The 26420-nt window shown below is 41.5% G+C and overlaps 1 protein-coding gene across 2 annotated transcripts in view; it reads right to left on the bottom strand.

Moving 5' to 3' along the window:
• Positions 1-19875, bottom strand: part of ABL2 (ABL proto-oncogene 2, non-receptor tyrosine kinase) — an 84179-nt gene extending 64304 nt beyond the window's left edge. For both annotated transcript variants that reach the window (XM_067532467.1, XM_067532470.1), the window contains exon 1: positions 19624-19875. In XM_067532467.1, coding sequence (XP_067388568.1) covers positions 19624-19801 — 178 coding nt within the window. In that variant the 5' untranslated portion in view covers positions 19802-19875. The remainder of the gene's footprint in view (positions 1-19623) is intronic.
• Positions 19876-26420: the final 6545 nt, after the last annotated feature.

The raw sequence follows: 26420 nt of genomic DNA, 5'->3' as shown, positions 1-26420 counted from the left end.
ACACTTGAAAAGCATTACCTAGGAGCTAGGGATATTTCAAATCAGGGTTTAATTAAGAAAACTTTATTCTACTTGAAGAAAATGTAAGCCACAGTTCTCTATTGTCCACAAATTTACCAAGATGCCAACTTTGGCAATAGAAAGTGGGTTTCCTATTATACGTTATATATCTATGTTCCTACAACAAGAGCTGGCATTCCGCTTCTGATATAGATAGAGACTTACAGAGAAGATATTCTAAGGCCATGTCTACACTACCACTTCTGCCAGCAAAACTTAAACACACCCCAAGTGACATACATTTCGCTGGCATAAGTAGCAGTGTGCACAGCGCTACGATGGCAGGAGAGCTTCTCCTGCCGACATAGCTACCACTGCTCATTGATATGGTTTTATTATGTTAACGGCAGAGCTCTCTCCCATTGACAAAGAGCGGCTACACAAGCGGTCTTACAGCTGTGTCGCTGTAAGCTCACTAATGTAGACATGGCCTAAGTTTCATTGGGCATAAAGGAACAACCAAAGGAACAGGAGTTTGATATGGTGGTAATGGAAACCAATAAGAAGGTACTTCCTCACATTCCATTACTTTTCCTGGAAGGAGAAGAGGCAAAAAGAGAATGGTTATGGAAGCATTTGAGGATAGAAAGAATGGGAAAGGAAGAGGGCTTAGTGCGATGAGGGAAGCAATACAGAATAGAAACTGTGGGAACCTGAAAAAGAGATGGCAACACAGCAATCCATGGAAGAGAGAGCCCCATAAAACAGAGGGCTGGGGAGTAAGATACCAAGAGGACCATAATGGAGAAAGGAAGACAACCGTAGATATGGTACACATTCCTAGAGCACACACGACTGTCACTAATATCTCCTTCCCAATATGGGGAGGAGGGAATGTAACATCCAGCTGAAGGAGAAGAGGAAATAAGCAGCTTGAGTCAGTGTTCAGGATGCCAGTTCTTGGGCTTGCAGGGCAATCTCCCTTCACTTAGGTCCCAAGTTGCCTCACTTCACACAGTACTACCCAAGGAATGGCATGGTTGGCTCACACTTTAAAATACACTTAATTTGGTGTTGGAAGGATCAAGAACTATGGTATAGGAATGATGCCACATAGACCAGTGGTCCCCAAACTTTTTACCTTGCACCCCCCTTATCCTTGTCCATGCCCTCCCCTCCACTCCTCCATCCCAGCTGGGGCAAGGAGTGGGGCCACAATCAGGGCCAGGGGCTGCAGCTGGGAGCGGGGCCACAGTTGGGGATCTGTGGTCAGGGCTGGGGGCTGTCAAGACAGTGGCTGGGTGCTGTGAGCAGGGGCTGAGGTGGGGGCCGGGCACCAAGGCCATGCATTGTGACTGGGGGCCGACACTGAGCCAGAGACAAGGCACCTGGGCCGAACTAGGAACCCGGGCCAGAGGCTGCAGCTGGGCCTGGAGCAGAGCTCAGGGCACAGTGGGGCTTGGTGGCACTCCCTCTCTGTCCCCCAATGGGGATTGGCCCTGGGCCCAGTTGTGCCCCCCTAGGGGGACATGCCCTATACTTTGAAGACTTCTTGCGTAGACTTATCTTCAGTTTGGAGAAATCAAGTACTGTGCAGTATATAATACAGAGAGGAACTGTTCCACATAAACTGTTTTTTTTTTTTTAAACTAATAAAAGTTTTATGAATCTCATTCCATTGCAGTTTTTTAAGGTTTCCACAGCTATGAAGGTCATGGTAGACTATTTCCCTGGGGTAACAGAAAAAACATGGTGCACAGTAAATGTAGGCAAATGGGCATACCAATGGGGGGAATGTTGGGAATAGAGGCCTGGCAAGTGCCTCTGCACAATCCCCTTCCATTTCACTAGACCCTATTTTAGATACCAGTATGTGAGCAAAAAGGCATGAGTTTAGGATACTCTAGCTATAATTTCTCAAATTCCTAGATTGTAGGTTTTCAATCACAATCTCAATTTATAACAGGTTTTTGTACTCAATTACCTAAAAATTCTATATTTTAAGTACAGACCAATTAGTGTGGTCCTTTTAATTTTATGGTCTCAAAATAACTATTGCATTGCAAAAGGCTTATGAAAAGTTAATAAATATCAATGTAAATAAAATAAACAGTACTAGTGTGGAAAGATCCAGCACAGCTGTGAGACAGACGTCAGTACTCAGTGTGCTGAAGAACAAAAAGCTTTCCCCCTTGCTAGTGTTGCTTTAGGGAGTATAATACCTATTCTTTAACTGAGCACTTTTGCTATAAATAGGCATAAGTATTTGATGTGTTTTATCTGAGTTCTGCTGTCAGATGCTATAAAACAGCATTTTGCCAAAGGGTACAGTGGGATTATACTTGCACAATCTAAAGTTAAACTAGATATCATTCAACAATTTATTAAAGTGCTGCAAGTTCCCATTTCAAGGCAGGTCAAAAAATGAGCACAAAAGCCAGTCTCTCCTCAGACATGCTGCCATATCACTGTCAGCAAGTGATCTCTGAAACACTCTCCAAAAATCACAGCAGAAATGCATCTATCCTTGTTTAAAAATAGCCTACCAAATGAATGACTCAGTGGTAAAACAGTATTTTAATATTTGGCACTTACAGAGCCCTTTTAATCTTCAAAGCATTGTAGACAACCAAGTAAAATACTCCAAACCCCTGTGAGTTAGGTCAGTATTAGCCCCATTTTACAGATTAGGAAAGAGCACTGGAGTAATTAGAGGTAATTCTACAGCAATAAAACCTGAGATGATCAGCTGTAGTATGCTTGTTTAACAGCAAGTTAATTTTTATATAGCTTTCCATCACTCACTCCCTAAGGTTTCTAAACTATTTATATAATAGGTGTGAGGGTGAGAACTGTCACCTGGGGGGGAGAGGGGAGGGAGAACCCAAGCAGCTGACTCCAATTAGCCAATCCTCTCAGAGGCTGCTAGGAGTGTGAGAGGTCTGGGGTCTATATACGACTCAGCTTGCGGGGCTGTAGCACCCATGAAGACTGGATTGCTGAAGGAATGCTAAGAGAGGAAAACCAGCTGAAGAAGGAAAGAGACGATCTTGAGGGGAAAAAGGTACTGAGAGTTTGGGGAAACTGGGGCCTACCTCTCTAGGAAACTTTAGAGTTGCTTGAGAGGCAAGCGAATTATGGGGAAATGGGACTAGAGGCTATAGGTGTAGATGATGATAAACTGATATGCCTCTTCTACAAGCATTCCTACATTATCTCTGGTGTCCTTTTTCTCCCCCCTTTTTCCTGGAGTGGTCAGGTTAGCCCACCAGGCAATGGCTTGGTGACACTTGGCGCTTTGGGATTTGGGGCTTAGGTAAAGGGCCAAATCATCTTAGTGACTGACTGTTTAACTCCCCTAAGGTTGGTAAGAATCCAGTGGTTCACAATAGTCCAATCAATCCCCTACCATTGAAGCATGGCACTCAAGGATGAAACCTAATAGAAACAAAATGGCAATAGCACCAATCTAGAAGCATTGGTTCAATATTGATTCAATGGGAAAAGTGAGACCTATGTAACCAAAAACATCACTTTTTAAAAAGTGCTGATGCCTATCCCCACCACTTAGTATTCTTATCTTTGTGCTCTCCTAAAAGTGGGAGTTGTTTTCCAAGGATGGATTGATTACTCCTGAATAGCATCCTAATCTCAAAAAAGCCCATAGGTTCGGCAACAAACGGAAAGCAAAGCTCTTAAACATGCTAATGTGGGATGCTGATTCTAAAGGATTGTAGCATCCCCTAGTGGTACGCTGATGTTTCTCTAGGTTAGGCAAATACAGTAGAACCTCAGCATTATGAACACCTCAGGAATAGAGGTTGTTCGCAACTCTGAACAAAACGTGATGGTAGTTCCTTTCAAAAGTTTACAACTGAACATTGACTTAATACAACTTTGAAACCTTACTATGCAGAATGAAAATGCTGCTTTTAACCATCTTAATTTAAATGAAACAAGCACAGAAACAGTTTCCTTACCTGGTCAATTTTTTTTAAACTTTCTTTTTTTAGTAGTATGTTTCACACGGTATTGTACTATATTTGCTTTTTGTCTCTGCTGCTGCCTGATTGTGTATTTCCATTTCCAAATGGTGTGTAGTTAACCAGTCAGCTCATAACTCTGAGGTTCTACTGTATGTAGTTGAGCCTCTGACCATCTCACTTTAAATGTACATAGCATTGCTCTGCTCTTGCCATATCAGTATTTCAAAGAACACAGCCAGCACTGTCTGTACCACAGATCACCTATACCATACTCCTACAATGCAGTAACTGTTTCACACAGAGCCTCATGTTCCAGTGTAACAAGGAGAGCTTTCCAACAGAGAAAGCAGTGTAAAGGTTTCCCGCATCATGGCTCACTGCCACATCTTTTGGGCCAGGGCATTTGAAAAATGCTAATCCATTAGTGCACTATCTTATTGCATGCACATCAGCTAATACTCAGTACCCTTGGAGACTGTTTCCCCATCTGTAAAATAGGAACAACAAATAAAATGCTACGGTATTTAATAGCATATCTACTATCACAAAACATTACCTGAAAGATTTCATAGAGTATGTGCCAAATATCAAATGGTAAAAATTAAGTATTGACATGAGGCTTGAATATACACAAACTTACACAGAAATAATTAAATCAGTTTTAATTCACACCTTTATGTACATATCTAGGCATAGACACATTTCAAATTGGGCTTTTTAGGTGTGTCTACACTAGAAGTGCTGCAGCTGCACCATCATAGCATTTCTAGTGTAGACATTACAGAGACAGAAGGAGTTCTTCCATCTCTGTGGTAAAGCCACACCTCTCAGAAGTCATAGTTAGGTGAAAAGAAGAAATCTTCTCTCAACCTAGCAGTGTCTATGCTTGGGCTCGAGTCAGCTTAATTATATCGCACAGGGCATGAAATTTTTCACAGCCTTGAACAATGTAGTTTGGTCAATCTAACTTTGTAGTGCAGACTAGCCTGACTAAGGCTTTGTCTACACTAGCACTTATGCCAGCAAAACTTTTGTTGCTCAGCGGTGTGAAAAAAAAAATCCTCCTAAGCAACATAAATTTTGCTGGCATAAGCGCTTGTGTAGACAGCGCTACGTCAGCAGGAGATGCTCTCCTGCCGACATAACTACCGCTGCTTGTTTAGGTGGTTTTATTATTTTGGTGGGAGAGCTCTCTCCCATCAACATACAGCGGCACAGCTGTACTAATACACCTGTGTTCCTGTAAGTTTTAAGTGTAGACTAGCCCTAAAGAGTATCTGCACAGACTTGTACCAAAATAACAAAGGTGAGAATTAAAACTGATTAATCTCTGTGCAAATTTGTGTAAACAAGCTCCTAGCTTCTACAAAGGCTCAAACTAGAAAAGAAACAATAGGAGGTGTGGTTTTGAGTTTTCAAAACTTTTCTCTAATAATCAGCCCAAGTGCAGGAATTGTACAGTTTACTGAAAACTAGAGTACAATGACCTTCTTAACATGAACTATAATCAATAGTCTCAGTGTTTAACAGAGTTAACGTAATAGGATGTGGATGAAATTCTGACCAAATAAGTTACACAATGTTAGAACAAAGGACTAGCAGTCAAGAATCCTAGATTTCCCCTCCTCTGCCAGTCTCATTGTGTAACCTTGGGAAGACACCAACGACATCTGAGTCTACTAACTTTGTGCATCCAACTTTAGCAACCCAATGCTTAAGCACCTCTGGAAAAAAAAAAAAAAAAAGACAGGTGTCAAGTTGGATGCTGATGACACCAAGAAAAATATCATGCAAAATTAGTGGATGCTCTGGAAAATTTTTAAATTAATCTGTGTGTTGGTTTATTAACCTGAAAAAGGGTAACATTTCCTTCATAGGTATGTTGTGAGCCTTAATGCTGGTAGTGTTTTGAGATGGACAAAAAGGAGAGCTAAATACAAAGTGAAATATTAGTTTTTCTAGCTTTTGAGACTTTAAAAATATCTGCAGTTCTCATCCACTCCAAATGCTTTTTCCAGATAAAAACGTGTCCAATCAAGATCAGTTTCTTGGTTTGTATTTGATTTTTAGGACAGGAAAGCTGCAAGTCAAAGTTAAGCAAAGACATTGAAAATAGTATTCCTGACTAACAAACCTTAAAGAATAATATTGATAATGTAAAGGCTATCTGATTTGATTCAATGGATAATTAGGTCAGAGGATGGATTTCACATTCACACCAACTACCAAATGGTGGTCCTTCATTCAGCCACAATCCTAACTACTATCTCTGCCTTGAGAAAACTCCAAACACTGACACATGTTCATCATCCTAGTTAGGAATGATAAAAACTCTTTGCAGCCAGCAGAGCAACTTTTCATGACTTAATAATTAATGTTGCACATCATAATGTTCACCATATCATCTCAGAGGTAAAAGGGTCTACCAGGTGTCTCAAGTGATAAAAATACTGCCACAAATTACTGGATGAGTCACTTTAAAAACAAAAAAACCCCAAAAATATTCCCTGTCTATGGTGCTGTTCATAAGCTTTCCCAAGTAGCAGCATGAAATTGATATTCTTGTCAGTTTCAGGGCTCCCCACAGACTTCTGAATAGCTGCTGTGAACAGTCTTGTTAATTTCATTCTGTTGCTAGTAGCAACACAGGCTCTGGAGCAAGCATGAGAAGATGAGAAGACTCTGTTCAAGTCTGAAAGGTTATCACAATCTAAGGGCTAGAAACTTAGACAGGGTGGTATGTATTTGTTTTTTAAAGAAAATTCTGCAGAAGTTGATGCTGTGGGTGCCCCCTGCTCACCAGTGAGTTTCCTACTGATCTGCTCAGTTTTTTTCATGCCTTGGTCCCTTCGATGTTTAGAATAACTGTAAAAGCTAATTGCTTTAGCCAAGTGAAAGTTATAATGAATTGGCAACAAAGTCCCCTTGGTTATAAGGGGGTAATGCTTTCCTAAGTGCGTAAAGCATTGTGATGGTGTGGAGCTGCTCTTAATGCTATATGCTGACCTGGTTTATTGAGATGTGTACTATAAATATATTAGTTTAGTTTAATAGCACAAACACTTCAGGGTTGTTAAGAGATAACACTGGACAGGAAAAGACCTAGGAATACAAGATCAAAAGGACTAACAGTTTAAAAAGGAACTCTTTCAAGAGCGAGGGAGGAAGATGTTGGGGAAGTTGTTTCAGGAAGCCACTGACACAGGTACCCACTGGGGTACCTGAATTAGCTAGGCCTGCCCAGGTTATCAGGAATGGAAGGACCTTAGGTGAGACAGATGTGTACAAAGACTGTTTTAAAATCTTCTCTTATGCCTTCTTTGTATTTTAAGAAACATTTTGGTTTGGCTGTCTACTTATTTTCCTTTCAGGAGTCTAACCAAAGTGGATACAAGGGGTATTGTAGCCAGGAGAGATAAAAGCATGAGGCCTGTGACCTGAAGCAGTGCACTCAGACCAGAAAAGGGACAGAGACGAAGCCAGCCCTGTAATCACAGATAAGCGTAACTTCCTGTGTTAACATTTCCAGGCAAAGATTGTAATAATGCATTAACCAGACAGTAAGACTGCTAATAATAAAGCCTGATATAGACTTCACTAGCATTTTAAGATCGTAAGAACAAGTGAGTATTGCTGTACTAGTCTAGCAAGGGCTGCACCTGTGCAATGGGGAGAAACTGTTCAGTGTACCATGTGGGTGCAGTCTGGGTAAGGGGTAGGGCTGAATTTGTGGTGGGAGAAAGGAAGGATAGGCATGGGGTAGAGGTTCCCTTAATGAGAGACAGTAAAGGTGCTATGGGGAAGGCAGTGCTAAGCTACGGCACTTGGGACTGGTCAGAACTTGAAGTAATTATGGGGTAAGCTATGCCAGACTTGAGGGCAGTCATGGGGTGGAGGAGAAGCTGAGGTTAGAGGGCTAGCAGGGGGAGCCATGGGGCAAACCATGCTAGACTGGAGATAGCTATGGGGTAGGCAATGCCAAGCTGGAAAACAGTCATGGGGAAGTAGCTGAGCAAGCTCTGGGGTTACAGTGGATCACAAATTAAATGAGTCAACAATATGATCCACATGCAAAGAAGTTAAATATCATTCTGGGATGTATTAAGAGGAATGTTGTATGTAAGATATGGGAGATAATTGTTCTGCTCTACTTGGCGCTAGCGAGGCCTCTGATGGAGTATTGTGTCCAACTGTGGGTTCCACACTTTACATGTACATAAACTGGAGAGTGTCCAGAGGAGAGCAACCAAAACAATAAAAGGTTTAGAAAACCTGACTTAGGAGGGAAGGTTAAAAAAGCTGGGTATGTTTCATCTTGAGAAAAGATGACTGAGTGGGAACCTGATAAGTCTTCAAATATGTTAAGGGCTGTTACTAAGAGGACTGATGAATTGTTCTCCATGGTCACTGAAAGTAAGACAAGTAATGGGCTTAATCTGCAGCAAGGAAGATCTAGGTTCGATATTAGGAAAAAATTTAACAAAGGGTAGTTAAACTCTGGAAGAAGCTACTAAGGGAGGTTGCAGAATCCCCCATCATTGGAGGTTTTCAAGAACAAGGTGGACAAACACCTGTGAGGGATGGTCTGGTTTTTTGTTCTACCTCAGTGCAAAGGGCTGGATTTGATGATCTCTCAAAGTCCATTCCAGGCCTACATTTCTATGATCTTTTTTCTCACTAACATTCATATGGTGTGATGCATAATTGGAATATTTCTCACCACATTTACTAAAATTAGCAAATAAGGAAAAGACTTTAAACAGGAGTTAAGTAGGAAAGGACTGGCACTTTTCGCCTTTGCTATATCAAAATCTTTACTTTGTTCCTTTTCCTCTACCCCACAGTTTCTCTCCTTTCCAAGTCGTCTTATTACAACTTTTTTTCCCTCTACACTGCTAGAAACCTCAATACCAATCTCCTCCAATTTCAGATTATCCTCCAAGTGTTTGGAGAGCCACAAGCTTCCGCAAAATGCAAGGTCTGGTCTCTCCAGTCAGCATCTCCACACTTGCTACAGCCACAACAAGGAATAGAAGAAACTGATCAGATCTGGCACAAGTACTGCAAGTGCAGCGCAAGATGCTAACATAAGAAGGTGAGACAAGCAGCTGTACCATGCCTACCCTTTAGTTCAGATCAGTTTCACCCTGATGGTGCTAGTGGGTGTGGTCAGTTGGCTTGAGTTTGTGTATGTGCTTTTTGTATGATGATCTGTGCAGACAGCTGATTCAGCAGATCTTTATAACCACAGTTGGTAGTACTAAGTGCTGAAAACTAGAATGCTGTTGCCTCAGTAGCGCCGTTTGACTGCTCGGTGCATCTATCCTTGGAGCTTCAATGTTGTTAGTAGATAGTGCAGCATGTTGGTTTAGCAGACCTCAATGTTACTCCTAAAGGAAGACCACAGGCACAGTTTGGCGGTGAAGGCTCTCTGCCAGGTTTATTGTTAAAGCATGGTACTAGCTCCCTGGATCAATGTCTACAGTTATGCCAACACATGTATGCTTGTTACTCACCTCAGTCTGCAGCAGGACTTTCTGCTGCCCCCTAGACTGGACAAAGGGTTAAGGCAAAGTACCGCAACATTTATAGGCTGAGGCAAATAGCTGGAGAACATAACTTACACACCACCTTATGTATTTCATGACATTTGTTACCCCCCTTGTTCCAGATATTTTGAACAAAACATTCCTATTTGTTATATTATCACATATTGGACAGTGAACTTTAAAGCATCTGTTTTAATACACGGCCTGACTTTGGTTCACAGCTTCTGGTTCAAGTCTGGTTCAAAGCTTGCAGCAGGCTCAGGGCTCCAGACTCGCTCTCTACTGCGGTGGGGATGCACTATGTGGAGCAATAGGGGAGACAGCCTCAATATTTTGTTGCTGGGAGCACTTGTGTATGTACATGTGCATATACCACCCCCACACACTCAAGATAGAATGTAGCAATGTTCTAATTTCTTCCCCCACTTTCTCAGTAGAAATCCCCAACAGCAGAAGATGGTGCCGGTGCCTCTGCTCATAATATTTATCCAGCAGCATTAAACTGATAAGTTTGCATCACTCTGTTCTGTTGGAAAGTACCACATGCCCCAATAGTGATGGCTAAGGAAAAGGCGAGAAGTATATTCACATGCAGAATTGTCCAACAGGAGAATATTTGAAGTATATTGGAAATGACAGTGCAATTCCAGGGAGAATTTAACTCCTTGTGCATTACAGAATTCAGTGGCTCTACCTAAAATTATTGCATTCCCAATATCTAATTATTTTGTAAAGTACTTTGAGATAAGTACAAAAGGTATTTTATAGAAAATTAAACTAATTAAACTTCAATACATACAATTGTTCTAGAAATGTCTTTACATGATTAAAATAGTTCTAAAAGAGCCATAAAATCTCTGGATAAAATATTCTACAACCTTCAAGGAAAGTCATTTCCTAGGAGTCCTAAGGACTTTAACATAAAAAGTATCTTTTTAATGGTGTGCCAAAACTGAGGAAAAATTAAGATAAAATTGGATATCTATCTTTAGTGAGAGAGCTGTAGCTTCCACACCCCCAATTGCTCAACAGTGCAAAAATAAAGGAATGTCAAAAGCCACTCTGAAATGAACTTGTGGTGGTTTAACTGATACAGGAAGCTTCCTTTACCACTAAGGGTATCTAATTATTTGCCCATGTACCTATCGCCCAATAAAATTACTCATATGAACTCTATGGGTTTACAAGCAGAGATGAGATTTCCAAAGCAGACACTCATAATACAACCAAAGCTTTGCTATTGTGGTTTGTAGTGCCACAAACAGGAAGCCTCAATGACTTTGTAATACAGTTGCCTATCTAGTCTACAAAGAATACCCTCCAAAATGGAAGCCAGCATTTCATAACCATGACCACAAAACCAGACACACAGGCTAGACTACAGCAGATAATTATATGGGTTTAAGTTAACACTTGTTTCAGATATTACTCACACCTGTACCATCACACCAACAGAAACAAATTTTACTTTGCTCTCTGAATTCTATTCAGGGACCACAAACGTCTTCCAGCTATGATTTATTGTATTTTTTCATATTTCCATGGAAAAAGTACCCCTTTACCTTCTCCACTAGCAAATCTTTTCTGAACACACTGATCGAGGGAACTTGTTTTTCCTCCTTCCACAATGTGGCTTGCACATTAGTTTAAGGTGCCATTTACACTAGAACCAAGCCCTGTTACACACTGTAAAAACCAAATTATGTAATAAATTGTTGGCACGCAGTGAAGTAGTAGCTGGAAGCACTATCATCACAGTTGTAGCATAAATGAGGTCAGCAACCCTTAGCTCTTTGAAAGACCTGAAAATTGAATGAATTTGATAGGCAAATTTGATAGTTAGGTTTTTTTGTATAATCACTTTTCTGACACTAGATTTTAACAATAGAAATACACAAGAAATAGTGCTGCTTACCTGCTTCATGTAATGTGTTTGACATTCAGACCTACAATAAGATAATTAGCTGTCAGCAGTGTTGAAAAATCTATTAATCTTAAAGTCAAACAGCAAATTAAGTGAACAGTGGAAATAACATCAAGTTCTGTGTCCTGTGTTAATAGGTCAGCCTAGAACTAGATAACCATGATTCCTTCTAGCCTTAGTCTATGAATTGGTATAGTCTGACAGTATGACTTGACTTCAGCAAAAATTAGTTCTACTACAGCTCTATAGGAAAGGCTATTCGACAGTTGCCAAGGGGAGTAGCTCTTGGAACAGGTTATTAACTTTAGTCACTGATGAAAACATGATCCTATCCATATAGTTATCTACAGCTTGTAAACCGGCAATCAAAGTTAGCAGTACAGCTTCCCTCAAGCTCAAAACTACAACCCTGTCACAGCTTCTCTAGGAGATGGAAACCAATTCTACAAATTGCCACTCCAGGTAGGCAAAAAGCTGAGGCAAACCACTTGTGACTGTCTCCTTTCTTTGTATCACATGCTTGATAAAAATTGTGTCCTGACATATTCACTTGGCCACATCCCTGCTGTCAAAAAACCTGATAGGAAAAAAAAAATTACAAAATACTATACTTGCAGGCAGAAGCAAGCCTCAAAGTATTGCCAGCACAATTTGTAACATGCCATCTGTTCCATCTGGAGAACAGAAGAGTTGGAGACATGGGGGGGGAATAAATTTGAAGAAGAGGTTGGTCCATAAAGTTCTGACTAAAATGTTTGAGTATTTGCTTAGTTTTTAATGCTTAGCTTTTTCAAACATTTTCTTTATATACAAGAAGATACCAGGAATACAAAGAATACATCCTGCATTTTATATAGTATATTTCCTCCTAAGGAGCTTTTATAAGCCATTCCAATTAGAATCATTTACCTCAATTTTGGGGTGTGATACAGCAGCTCTTTAATGGTGTAATGTTGCTGTGCACTACAACTTAGGAGAAGAGGTGAACACGAATCTAACAAACTGCAGGAGTAATTTAGATACCATGGTAATTGGGGCATTAGAGAGAACATGCCTATGTTTTCAAGTTCTATTGAGGCATTCTTTTAGTCACTTAACTGATCCATCCTCCTTCATTGTTTGGATAATTAGTTGTTAACAGACGGTATTTATTAGATTACATCAACACAGAGCATTTTGCAACAGGAAAAACTGGGCAACTAGCTCTGGCCAAAGATCTCTACCATCAGAATGAAAATTATAGGACATTTTAAAAGGGGAGGGGAGTGTCTGTCCCCATATTCTTGACCCCTCAGGCTGTTTGAATTTCAAAAAGGCAGTTCTATATATTTTTTCTATTATAGAATGTTTTTTATCATGTTGCACAGCACTCCAACTGCCTTAGGGGAGCTTTAATGATTTTATTTTTAAAAGTACAGGCTTATCTTGCTTGACCTTGCTGCACAAAATAAAAGGTTGCTAAACTCCTCCTCCCAGAGAACAAAACAGGGAACAGAAATGACCTGACTCTGCTGGATCCAAAGCCTAGAGTGGTAAAGTCTACAAAAAAGAAATCAGAATAAGGACAAACCCAGGACTATTACAAACAGTATTGTAGGAGCAACCAGCCCAGAGAAACTGACCATTACTCCTTTCTTGTTTGTTTGCTATAATAAACTTACTTTAATACTCTGTCACTTTGAAGATTAAAAACATTCCAACATCAATCTTTACAATGTTCCAAGTAAGGTAATGTCTTTATTTTACAAATATTACCCACTTAGTGAAGCCCTTAGTTTCTTCACTTGAAGCGATGCAGCAGTGCAGCTGTAGTGCTTAGCAAAGACACTACCTACACCAATGAGAGAGCTTCTCCTGCCAGTGTAAGAACCCCACCACCTCCCTGATGGCAGTAACTAACATGGGGTTAGGTCGGTGTAACTATGTTGCTCTGGTGTGGATTTTCCAAACCTCTGAATGAAGTAGTTATACAGACATAAGTTGATCGTATAGGCCAATCCTAAAACTACAGAGAATAAGCAACCATCAGAGGTCACAGAAGGAGTCAGTGTTTGAATCAATATTATAATGTTCAAATCTCTGGCTCTTAGTTCTATGCTCAAACGATTAACATTTATTTTTCAGTGAATTATTATATTGTATTTATTTACACAACTTCAATTTACTTGACTTTATAATATATTACTAACTAAAATGTCTAATCTATTTTTTGCATTTACAAGCCACAGTTACATGCATGTAGTAAGGCAACTTGCAGGGCCAGTTCAGATAAGTCTAGGTCTTGGGGCTCTACTCCACCAGGAATAGGCTGAAATGCTAGTGGGGTGTCTTTTTTTTTTTTTTTTTAACTGCTCATACTCCTCTGCTGTGCTCCGAGCACTCAATAGGCAAGAACTTTAGACCCTTGGGGAAATCAGGATGTCTCTTATAATGGCCTCGTGGTGCACAACAACACTGAAGGTTCCTTCTGTTTAACAAAACATATCTACAAGTCCTTTAACTCCCCCTAGAAACACTGGGACAGATCCAGGAAAGTGCCCCCTCACTAAACTGCTGTGAAAGGATCCAGCCTGTAAATCCTGGGTGTTTTAAGCCTCCAGAGTCCAGTCATTGTCCCTGGCATGCTATCCCTGGTCAGGCCAGCCTGAGAGTTTGGAACACGTGGCCCAGTCCCTGAAGCCAGTACTGGCCCCTCAGTTTCCCCCTGTAGCTTTAGCACACCCTCTCCAGAAATCTATGTGAAGGGGGCAGGTGATAAGATATAGCACAACACAGACTTTGCACAGCATTCTAACACACACTTGCTCTCTAAGACTATGAAACATACAGATCTATACAAAACCAAAATATATGCATTTCCCTGCCTCAGTTTCCTTACCATTTCAGAGCATTATCTGCACTGAGATCAGAATCCTTTGAGGCCATACAGCATCCTTCTGTTGAAGAGCATAGCTTGTGTTCTGAAACGTGTAGCTTTCTCCCCAACCTACATCCTCTGGCCTTGGTCAGTCCATTCCCTTCCCCGCTCCTGCCTAAACCTTGTGTGGGCTGGCTGCCTGAGCCTTCCCCCTGTGAGTCTTTTTATAAACTTTTAATCCCTTGATGACTCCTGAATCAGCCTCAACTGGTGATCAGTCCTCTACCAGATGACTTTATTGTCAGGAATTCTCTCCCCACATAAACCAGTTCTTCTCAGTGGGAGCCAGACTGTCTAGGATGTTTATATTAAAATTAAGGATCACTCAGTTTAAAACAGTCAGCTCTGTACCGCTACCCATTGGAACTTCAATTCTACATGGAAGTAATGAGGCCATAGAGACGCTAACCAGCCCCCATACTTAAAATGGAGTTTGCAGCTTGATAAAGATACATACAGAGTTCATAATCTCACACACAATTCATAAACTGTACAGATAGATTCCCTAACTATCACACACCCACACTAGTACTGGATACATGTGCTCTCTTCACCTCCACAATTAGCCTGGGAGAGCAAATTGGGACAGAGGGGCGAACCAGACCTGGTGATGTGTGAAAGGACAAACAAAATTTCAAATTTGGTTTTGTAATAAGAAAACATGGTTGCCCCTATTCTTCCATAGCCAGGATGAATTACATTCACAGATTCCAAGGCTAGATGGGACCACTGTGTTTATCTAGTCTGACCTCCTGTATAACACAGGCCATAAAAATTACCCCAAAATAATTCATAGAGCATATTGTTTAGAAAAACACCCCGTCTTGATTTAAAAATTGTCAATGATGGAGAATCCACCATAACTGAGTAAATAGTTTCAATGCAAACTACACACTATCAAAAACTTGACCTTTTTCCAGTCTGAATTTGTCTAGCTTCAACTTCCAGCCATTGGATCATGTTATAAACTTTCTCCGCTAACTGAAGAGCCCATTATTAAATATTTGTTCCCCATATAGATACTTTCCTTTAAACATTCTCATGGTTCTTCTCTAAGCCCTCTCCAATGTATCAGCATCCTTCTTGAATTATAGTACCAGAACTGGACACAGTATTCCAGCAGTGGATGAGCAGTGCCAAATAAAGGTAAAATAACTTACATCCACTCTTACTCAAGATTCCCCTTTTTATGCATCCCAGGCTCACAATAACTCTTGACCACAGCTCCTGTTCGGCTGATTATCTCTGACCCCCAAATCATTTTCAGAGTCCCTCCTACCCAGGATAGATTCCCCTATTTTGTAAGTGTGGCCTACATTATCTGTTCCTAGATGTACATTTAGATTTAGCTGTATTAAAATGCTTGTTTGCTTGTGCCTAGTTTCCTAAGCAATTCAGATCACTCTGAATCAGCGGCCTGTCCTTTCTTCGTTCGTTACCACGCCCCAATTTTTGTGTTGTCTGCAAACTTTTATCAGTTTATATTAAGACTGTGTTTTACATTCCTCTCTCTACTGATCAGATCACACTTGTGCTTAAAAATCTCAGCCAGCAAGTCTAATCTGAGGTTGAAAAGGAATATTGTTCTTCTGTCTGTTTCCTTATCGAGGACTTGCAATGGCAGTGATGTCCCAAACTGAACTTGGAAAGAGGGCACACAGATTTAGCAAGGTGCATTCTGCTGGTAGTACAGTATGGGATGCAACTGCCTGAGCAGAGTCCGAGGAGGAATTTAGAAAAGCAAGAGATTGCCCTGGCCAATCATCTTTCTCCCCACATTTGCTGGTGTTTCAAGAAAAATGGAGGCAGGTGGAGGGTTTTCATTTTCAGCCTCAGACTGGCTGTGCTGGTCAATCACTGTAATAGACCAATGTTCTTATCCCTTCTATCATTCATACAGTGAATACTTCTCCAAACACTGCCCTGCTCACCAGAGACAGGACGGAATGCTGGGCCATGTAGGTTCCCTGGCAGTCGGGGAGAGAAGGAAGGGGTCTAAACTAAGGGCGGGTCTACACTACCGTTTATGTCAATATAATTTGTTGCTCAGTGTTGAAAATCCTGAGCAATGCAAGTTATACCAACCTAAGCGCTGGTGTGGACAGCGCCATGTCATTGGGACACTCTCCCGCCAACATAGCTACTGCCTCTTGCAGAGATAGAGTAATTAAGCCAACAGGAGAGCTCTCTCCCATTGACAGTGTCTTCACCAGACGTGCTACAGAAGCGCAGCTGTGCTGATATAGCACTTCTAGTGTAGACTTAGCCTAAGTGTAATGCCAACAGCAAAAGCCTCTTTGGGGGGGATCTGGCAGACTAGGTCCAGGCAGCAAGGGAAATTAATGGGCTGCCAGGTCAAGTCTGCAAGCAGAACTGTGTCAGAGGCAAGAGTGAAGGGAATAAAGGAGAAGGGAGGGAGCAAGAGAAACCAATGGATCCAAGGGGAAGTGAGAGCAGATTGAGGAACCTCACTGGAAACGGGAAGGGAGCTCCTGGTTTTCTAACCGCACCAAGGCTGCACAAAGGGCTTCAGTTGCTGTCTTAGATGACTGATTAAAGATAAGAATTCAGCCTTAACTAGTGTTCACTATAATAACTCCTCCCCGTTGAGTGAGCTCTTGTCTCTGAGGTACTAATTAGTTCTGGTGAAGAATAAATGGACTCAAGGCCAATTCTAGTAAGACTGAAGTGTTTACTGAGATGATGTAATTTTTTTTTTAAATCCAGGCTTCTACAAAATCAGACAGATTTCTATTGGTCTTAAATCCTATGAAAACACCTCCAGAACTTCTTGCAACCAAACTATTGCAAACACTGAGAGGTTAACAGTGAAATTATCTTGACTAGTTTTCGTTGTTCAATCTGAGAGCTAAAAGCAAGCAGTATAAATAGTGGAAAAACTAACCTTCTGCAATTATGTTTTAATAATAATCTAAGTTACTAGTAGCACAAATGTTCTTTCTAAGTGGCCAATCTCCAGCTCTTCCGCTATGAGGCTGACTTAATCTCATGCTTCTTCTGTCCCTAGTTCTATGAAATATCAGTATCAGGGCCTGGGAGAGCAGGAGCTGCTGCTGGGCAAAGGTATTACAGGGACACAATTTGTGGCTTAGCTCAGCAACAGCAGAAGGATCTCTATGCCTCCATTCCACAAAATGTGGATAAAACCTTTCCTTTCTCCCATCTTTGATAGTTCAGAGACAAGCTTTTTGCAGCATGGACTCTTTTGTATGTGTATGTATTACACCTAGCACAATAGGACTTTGAACTTTGTTAGGGCCTCTAGATATTACAATACACACAAGAGCAATGCATTTCCATGAGCTGAAGTAAAGAGAATGTAAATTAAGTTTAATTGTATCATACATAAGTAACCCCACAGGGTTCCATATACTGTATTGTTCTTCCTGTTAACATTCTTTGCATTTCCAGCACTGCCCCAATCCTTTAGAAACATAGTTATCACTATCCTTCTTTGCTACCAAAACACCAACGAGAGCCAGTTTGTCATTACAGGGATAGTTTAGACTGTTTGATCAAGCTTTCATAGCAGCCCTACTGTGGAGATAAAGATTTGATTTTAACACCAAACTGAAGAGTTAAAAACATACTTTCAGATACTACACCTGCCCTGCAAGCCTCCTCCCCATTTTTGGGATTTACAGTCATTTTCCTACTTTTAATAATTTTCTGACGCTGTGTAAAACCCCACACAAACAAGTTAATTGACTGTACAGAGGAAATAGTAAAACTGACTATACAAAGTCCCATGAATTTTTCTTCTCTAATCTTCCTGTTATAGCAACCTTAGAATTAACCTGCCACAGTAACATATAAGACGTTTGGACAGAAGTGACTTTTTTAAGTTGGCAATGCCTTTCTAAAGTCCATAGGCTGAGTAAGAAGGATGTGTAGAATCTCAATACATGGTGTATATGTAGGAAGTGTATTTGCATTGAAGGTTACATTCTGCCTGTCAGCTGGTAGATATCCATAAACCTCTCAGTGATTTACTAAAGCTGTGCCTATCAGCTGTCAGTGGATATTTACATTAAAAAACATGTAACCTGCAGTCCAGGATCTTAATGCATATGCTTTTTCTGTTGGGCACAAAGAGCTAACCTGTCAGAAGCAGTTTTGCCACATGAACACTGGAGCACGATTGCCTGAGCTGAAATAAAATCGATAAAGCTCTCAGTAGCAAATTCAGGTCCTCAGGATTAAAAAAAAACCAAACACAAAAAACACCAGCATTGGACTTCAACTCTTGATCTTGCTTGGGTGTACAGCTTTCAGTTTACCATGCTTCTCAACCCTCCACAATCTGAGTATTACAGCATGAAGTACTTCCAGGAAGGGACCAAAAAGGCACAGGAAAATGACAAAAATACAGTATTTGAAATTGGCTTTTTTAAGAGGACCTTTTTCTGTAATCTGTTTCATATTCAGTATTTGTCACTTTACAGTAAAAAAAACAAGAAAGGAGATGACATGGGGACTTTGGATAAGACAGCTGATAGACCATTAAAGCCAGGCCAAAAACATAACGTAACCCCTCTGCTCCATAGATCCTTAATAATAAGAGCTCTATCAGCAACTGAAATGAAGTTAGACCAAGAGTAGCTCAGAACTGTATGCAGTCCATATGCCCTTGAACAGAAAGAGGGGCTTGCCTACAGGGGGGTCCATCCCAGTGAGGTTCAGACATTTTGCTAAGATAGATGGCCCTTTTGGCTCTTTGTCAATTTTTTATTCCTATTTGTCCATGAAAGACACCTTGCTACTTCTAAGGAGGCAGTAAAAATTGCTGTCCCTTTCCATAACAGCAACTCAGCCAGCTGGAAGTTTCTGTAACAATAAGAGCCTCCATAGGCGTTGTACTGCAAGTGAAGCATCCTTTCAGGCTCCACTGCCAGGAGCAAGAAATAACATCCCTCTCTCTGAGTGTGCACTTCACACCCACCCTACCCTGGGAGTCTCGCCTCACCCCTGCCATGGCAGATCCTGCCCTCTCTACTCATAGACCCCGCGACAGGGCCACACCAGAGTCGACTGCTTCAGGCAGCGATGGAGAAACGGGTGCATTTAGCTAGCAACCCTCCCCCCGACAGCGATGGGGGGAGGGGAGGCGCGCGGCGCCTCTCCTCCCCCCGCAGTCGCTGTTTCTTCATCCCACCCCGCCCCCCACTGATCTCCAACTGCCGTTCCTGCCCCACCGGTTCCCGGGGGCGCCTCCGCCCCCCTTACCGTGCTGCGTGAAGATATTGAAGCCGCTCTCCGCCGTGCGCCCGGCCGCCTCCCGCTTGCGGCCCGCGGGCCTGGCCGCGCTGGTCCCCCGCGTGCCCCTGGGCTGCTGAGGCGGCGGCGGCGGCTGGTGCTGGAGCCCGGCTCCCGGCTCCCCGACGCGGCCCACCTGCTGGCCCATCCCCGCGCTGCCGTCCTGGGCCCCCGCCAGCCCTCACTCACATGCCGCCTCCGCTGCCGGCCCAGCGGGCGGCCTCCTGCTCCCTCCCCCCGGCCCGGCCTGGCGGCTCCCCACAGGGCTACCCCCCGCCCGGCCCCGCCGCACTCCGGCCTGGGACTCACGGACTCGCCCCCTCAGCCCCCGCCGCCATCTTAACCACAGAGCCGCGGGAGAAAGGACAGAGCGGCTCCCTCCCGTCCTAGACCCACCTCCGGTCCTCCAAGGGTGTCCTCCTGCCACTGCCAGCCCCACCCCCCGGCTCCACCCCCGACCCCTCCCGGCCAATCATCACCCAGCAACCCCCCCAATGCCACCCCACCCCTCCCCGCCATCGCCCAGCAACCTCCTGCCCTCCCCGCCCCTGACACCCCTCCCCCCCCCCCCGTCCTTTCCATCCTGCACGATTCCCCTGACTCCTGCCCGTCCCTTATCTTCCTCCTCCCGATCCCCAGGCAGCCCCCACCGACCCCCACCTCCAGTACCATCCTGGCCTGCCTATCCCCCATTGTCCCCTTGACCCCTCTATGTTCTCCTTCGCTGTCTCCCCCTACAGCTCCTACTGTCTATCCCCCGGGCTCTGCCCTGCTATTCTCCTGTACCATATTGCGCTTTCTGTACACTAGCTTGTCCCTGGGTCTGCAGAAGTCCACCTGGGACACTTGAAATACCACAGTGAGTGCCACAGTATCATTTCATAACATTAGGCCTAATCTACACCTAAAACGTAGGATCAAATACTAGCTACATTGCTCAGGGCTGTGAAAAATGTCACACTCTGTGCAGCGTAGTTAGGTAGAAGTAACCCCGACTATAGATGCAGCTCAGTCAACAGAAGAATTCTTCCATCAACCCAGCTACTTCCTCTCAAGAATGGATTTCCAAGAAGCCATGGAAAAACCCCTTCCAATCGCTATAGAAAGTGTCTACACCACAGTGGCATAGCTGCAGCTATGCTGCTGTAGCACCTGTAGTGTAGACAAACCCTTAGACTCACAAAGGTGATCCTCTTTCTACTTTTTTTATTTCTTTTCAACATTTGGTAATTTTTTTCCCAGTTAAGGTATTGAGTAAAAAAAAAAAAAACCCGTGAAGGTGAAGAATATATCAAAAGACAGGTCAAATGTTTGTCCATTAGTAGTCATGCAGAAAACTAACCATTATCCCCTAATAGGCCTAAAAATTCCAAACTGGCATATGTATGACCCAGAAAGCATACCCTGATTATATGGGAAATTATATGTGATTTCCCCACCACCACTTTAACTGAAATAATCACTAATAAAACAAAAAGACATCTTACAGTTAAGCACAGAATTATATGGAGGCATATAATGGATATGTTTTCAACTAGAGTTGCTGTTATATACACCTATCAAGTAATGTTCTGGAAGCCTTGGAAAGTATGGAAAGTAATAGATATGGGAAGGAAGCTCACAAAAGGAGGAGAGAGAGGAGGTGACAACTGCAAGACTCAGGGCCAGGAAGATTTTGTTCTTTTTTCAGTTTGCTGCTCCCTCCTTAATTTTTTTCATTTGGCCAAAGCTGGCAGGATTGGAGGCACATCACAAGGGCTCAGGTCCTCTGTATCCTCCCAGTGGTTGTGCAGATGCCAGTGTGTTTCCCTGAAAGTATGTGTAATAAAACAAACTTGTCCTCTGCTCACTACACTGGTTCCCCATAAAATACTGAGTCAGATTCATGTCCATGTCCTCATGGTGCTCAATGGCCTGGGCACAGGATACTTAAAAGAGCACCTAAAGCTCTAGAGTGTAGACCATGATTGACAACTGTTCCTCAAGCACAATGAGCTGTACACCAAAAAGCTCATTAATGAAGGAGAAAGTGCTTTCTCAGAGGCTGGTTGAAGACTGTTGAATGAACTTCAACAGGACCTAAGAACCACTTCAAATTTCAGCACTTTCCATTCCAAGTCTAGGCACACTTCTGCGATTTTTGCCTTCAGTAATAAAAACACATAGAAAAACAGAAATGAGAGAACATTTTAAAAAATAATTCTCATAATTTTTCTTCTGGGAAGCAGAGAAGGGAGGAAAAGAGAATCACACATGAGAGATGCTAGTTTCATCACTTAATAAACTTCTGGAAGGTACTGAGATACCATGTTAATAGGCGCAATAGAAGAACCTGAGTAGAACTGAATAGAACTAACTACACTGAATTAAGACATAGTTAATTACTGTTCACAAAAAAAAAAAAAAAAAAAAACAAAAAAAATCTTACAGGTATGCACAGAGGAAAAAAAATCCATAATTTCTATGATATATAGTTTATTCTGAATTTGTTTACCAAATAACTTAAAAGTCTGGAACTTCTTACATTGGAAAGATCTGAAAATCTTTCAGACCACTTCAGTCCATCTATATTTGGGAGTGAGGAATTTTGCAATGAAGATGCAAGGCAGTTTATTTTATCTTTGCCTAAGGTTATTTCAGTGCTTCTTAAAAGGTGGTTGTACTTCAAAAAGTGACCATGTAAAAAAGCACTTTCTAACTCAACAACTCTGCCCTTTTTGTGTGTGTGTATATGGGAGATATTTGACTTTAGGGGCGCGCATGTGCACACAACACACACACTTACTTCAGTTTGCCGTGAAGAACCAATACAGATAACAGAATGAGCTGGATTCCATTTACCAAGTTCCAGTCACTGACTCCTGCAGAAGCCTATTGCCTTCAAAAGATTTGCATAAGTAGAACAGAGGTCAGAATTTGAAGATAATAGGGCAGCCCAAGTGTCATTTAAGGCTATGTTGGCCTGCAGAACCTTTTATTGATGCTGCTGCATGTGATTGGGAGGAAAAATCAAGCTTATTCTCAGATTTCAGATAGATTTGCAGAGCTGGCAATTAGAAATAACATCTTTTTACTTATAAACTGAACACATCTGCTATGGAAATTGTTGAGTCAATAAACCTAAAACCCCACAATGCCATTTACAGAGTTACTTTTCAGAGTAGAACCCCACTTCCAAGTTAATAGCAGTAATATATAGCTTTTTAGTGCCTCTCATCCATCCATCTCAGAGCACTTTCCAAAGGAAGGTTATTAGCATTTTAAAAGAACTTGCCAATGGTGAGAGAATATTTATATTCTGATGGTTTTTTCAGAAGGGTAGTCAGCATTATTTGTTTAAAACACATTTTTATTCCTTGGATCTCATGACGTCTCATGATCTCTATGCATGACTAGCTTGTGCTGAGCATGAACTATGGTGATGTCACACAACATGGAATCCCAGCACAGATTCCTCTTACTGAGATGGAGTAAGGTAAGACTGTAAAAGCCTATTGCATGTGTTTGCAGAGTGTTTAACTATTTTATGTAATCTAATAATACTTTGAAAACCATGCAATATGCTGTGCCCAATTAGCTTCCTAATGGTCTAGTAGAGCAAGAATGGGAATATAAACATGAAACTCCTAAATTCTAATCCTTTTTCTGCCACTTTATCGTTGTGTACCCAGGGTTACATCCCTTCTTAGCCTTAGAGTGGGAATAATAATTATTTATTCACAGAGTGCTCTGAGTATTAATTATTTAATGTTTGTAACGTGCTTTGAAGAGGTAAAATGTATATTAATGCTAATTATTCTCAGCAACTGTAATTTTACCAGCCTTTTGTAGTATCAGGAGTATATGTTGTTTATATAAAGCTAATTTTATCTGAAAAGATTTGTCAATATCCATAAACAAAGCCTCCTGACAAATTCTGTCCTGACAATTTCTGCCTTCCAATGAGTTTTCTGTCACATAAGCAGTTCGGAAGAGGGGGGAAAAATTACCAAAAAGCCAAGGCAAAACTGCGATTGCACTGATACTTTAAAGAGAAATATGACATTGCCAGGAGCACTTATTCACTAATTTAAAAGCCCCTGCTGTATATAAATTTCACAACCCCTCTTCCCAAACACTGACAATGGTCCACTGGTCACAAACACTACATACAGTCTCTGTTCCAAAAAAAAAGAAGTTAAAATGTTCAGCCAATATGGTAAACTGAACATTCTTGGATGTTCTATCTTGCAGTACATGCAACAGCCTCTAGATGTCATGCTAATCTTCGATGTGGTCTGACAGGGCTGTTTGTTTGATGTACGGGGAATGCTGTAGAATAAATCTACTGCTATATTGGGGATTCTTTAACTCAAGTATTGTATCCATTAGCTTTTGTTTGTGACTCATGAAACAGAAATTAAAGCAAATACTTCCTCAAATTAAAAAATAATTCTGAGAATAATCTCTCCTTTCCCAGCTCACATATCATTTATGGATCAAAGCTGTACAGAGTAACAGGCTAACATAAATGTTCACCCTGGTCAGCAGGGCAGAGATTGAGTCTACCTGTGCATTTGTACAGTGCCTGGTACAATGGGATTCTGATCCTGATTGAGATCTTTGGACACCTTAATAATGTCAGGAAAATGAAGCTTACATTGTGTATGTCAACTACAGATCTATATTGATTTATGTAAATTGTATTATCCTCTAAATTATTAGCAAATTTTGTAAATGTGTATAAACTCTTTTAGGATAAAGCATTCTGAGTTACGACAACATACTGTACACAGGGATGAATTAAATCCCTAGTTTAACAACATTATCTTAATGACTCTATACTAAAGAACTTGTTCTGGTGTGTTAACATGACTGACATGCCATCTGTAATGTCCACTAAATGGCTTCAGACATTGGGGTCCAATGTAGAATCTCTTAACACCCTTCTCTTCTAATACATTTACAAAAATAAACAACATGTTCTCTGGTTTTGCCATTTGACAATTTAGTATTAATGTAATGTATCTTCCAAAAGTTTTCTTTTGAGGCATAAACAAAAAAAAAATTTTTTTGAGGGCTAAATTGACAATGGTTTTGTGACACTAGATAAGTCACTTGCATGTGCTATAAAAGTGAAAGTGATGCTTGTATCTCCTAAGCATTTTCAAAGGAGAGCACAGCTGGGGCTCTAGAGAGTTGCACCTTTCGGAAGGGGCATGTGGGACATTCATCAGATAATTTTCAAACCATAGACCTGAGTGCAAGTGGTCACTCAGCTACAAATCCATTATACTACAATTTGTGCCTGTAGCAGTTTGTATAGGGTGATCATCCCCCAGTGCAGCTGCAAAGCATTACATCACTAATTTCATGATATCCTGGAGGTGGCTGATAGCAACTCCATACTTAGGTGTTGCTCTAAAGTAGGCCGAAATGGGGCATAATTTCCTGACTTGACCTATATATAGGCAGCCAATCAGTGTGAAATTTCATAGTGGGTTAAATTTTATGTCCTTTGAATTTTTTAGGTAGATTTTGTTTGGTTTCTCTTAATAAATTTTTAATAGGAAGATTTTGAATTTGTGCTCTGGCTGTAATGTGTCCATGGCGGTCCTATTTGTCCTTTTTGACTGATAGGTTTTTTTGTTTTTAAGGATCATGACACTGGAAGTACCTTTCTCAGACCTGAAGAAGAGCTCTTTGTAAGCTTGAAAGCTTCTCTGTCTGTCTGTGTGTGTCTCTCTCTCCAACAGAAGTTGGTCCAATAAGAGATATTACTTCACTCACCTTGTCTGTCTACACAAATCATGGTAGAATGATGGATTCTAACTAAATCTGGTGCAATGAGTAAGTTTTTTAAATGTTGAGTTAAAGGTTATTGTAGCTATTATTCATGTTATAAATGAAAGTTTATGTATGGTGCATAAAAACCAGGCTGGGAGAACACAAACCTGATTTGGAGCTGGGTACACACACGTCATATCAATAAGGCTGCGTGCACATAAAATCATAATAAGGAGCTGTGCTTGTCTGTCAGATTTTATCCTACAACAGAGAACGGTTCATGTGCAGCTGCTGACAGATAGTCTCCTTTAGTAGCTGTAGTTTAATCTTCTGTGGCTGAACACCAACAAACACATCCTTTACCACAACTGCTGTACACCACAGACATGCACTGCAATCTCAGCTCAGCTCCCCTAGGGATGCCAGCCTTCCATCACCCTTTCATATGCCCTTCAGCATGCAACCCTTTTCCAACATAACCAAGTACTACACCAAACATCCACAACTGTGTGTGTGTGTGTGTGTGTACGAAAGAGTAAAAAGGGGGCAGAGTTAGGATTGCAGTGCATGGTGGTTGTGGAAAGAGAAGAGTATGAGCCTGCATGTGGGGGAGTACAGGGTATGTACTGTTAGGTGGCCTACCTCTTAATTTCCTTGCTTTTGTGGGTTTATCATGTATATTGTGTGAGTGTAGAGCAACCCTAACTGAGTCACAACAAAGTAGCTGAAGATTTGTGTGTGTATATTAATTATAAAGAGAAGCACACTAATTGTGCTGAATGGTTTGACCGAATTGCACCCAGGTAAAATGATACTTGTTAACATTTTGCAGACCCTAAGGCCTCTGGTCTCAACTACAAAGTTATGTCGATGTAAGCCGCCGTGTGACAACCTAGTTGTGCATGGGTGTCTACACTTTAGTTTGTCTCCACTGATATCAGGGGCCCGTTACCCTTTGTCAGTGTATGTCTATACTGATTCTTCTGCGTCGGGCTCCACGG

Source organism: Emydura macquarii, unplaced genomic scaffold (genome assembly GCF_026122565.2).
Source record: "Emydura macquarii macquarii isolate MOO-44397 ecotype Brisbane River unplaced genomic scaffold, CSIRO-AGI_Emac_v2 contig_3287, whole genome shotgun sequence".
Lineage (NCBI taxonomy): Eukaryota > Metazoa > Chordata > Testudines > Chelidae > Emydura > Emydura macquarii.
This window is presented reverse-complemented; position numbering and strand designations above follow the sequence as displayed.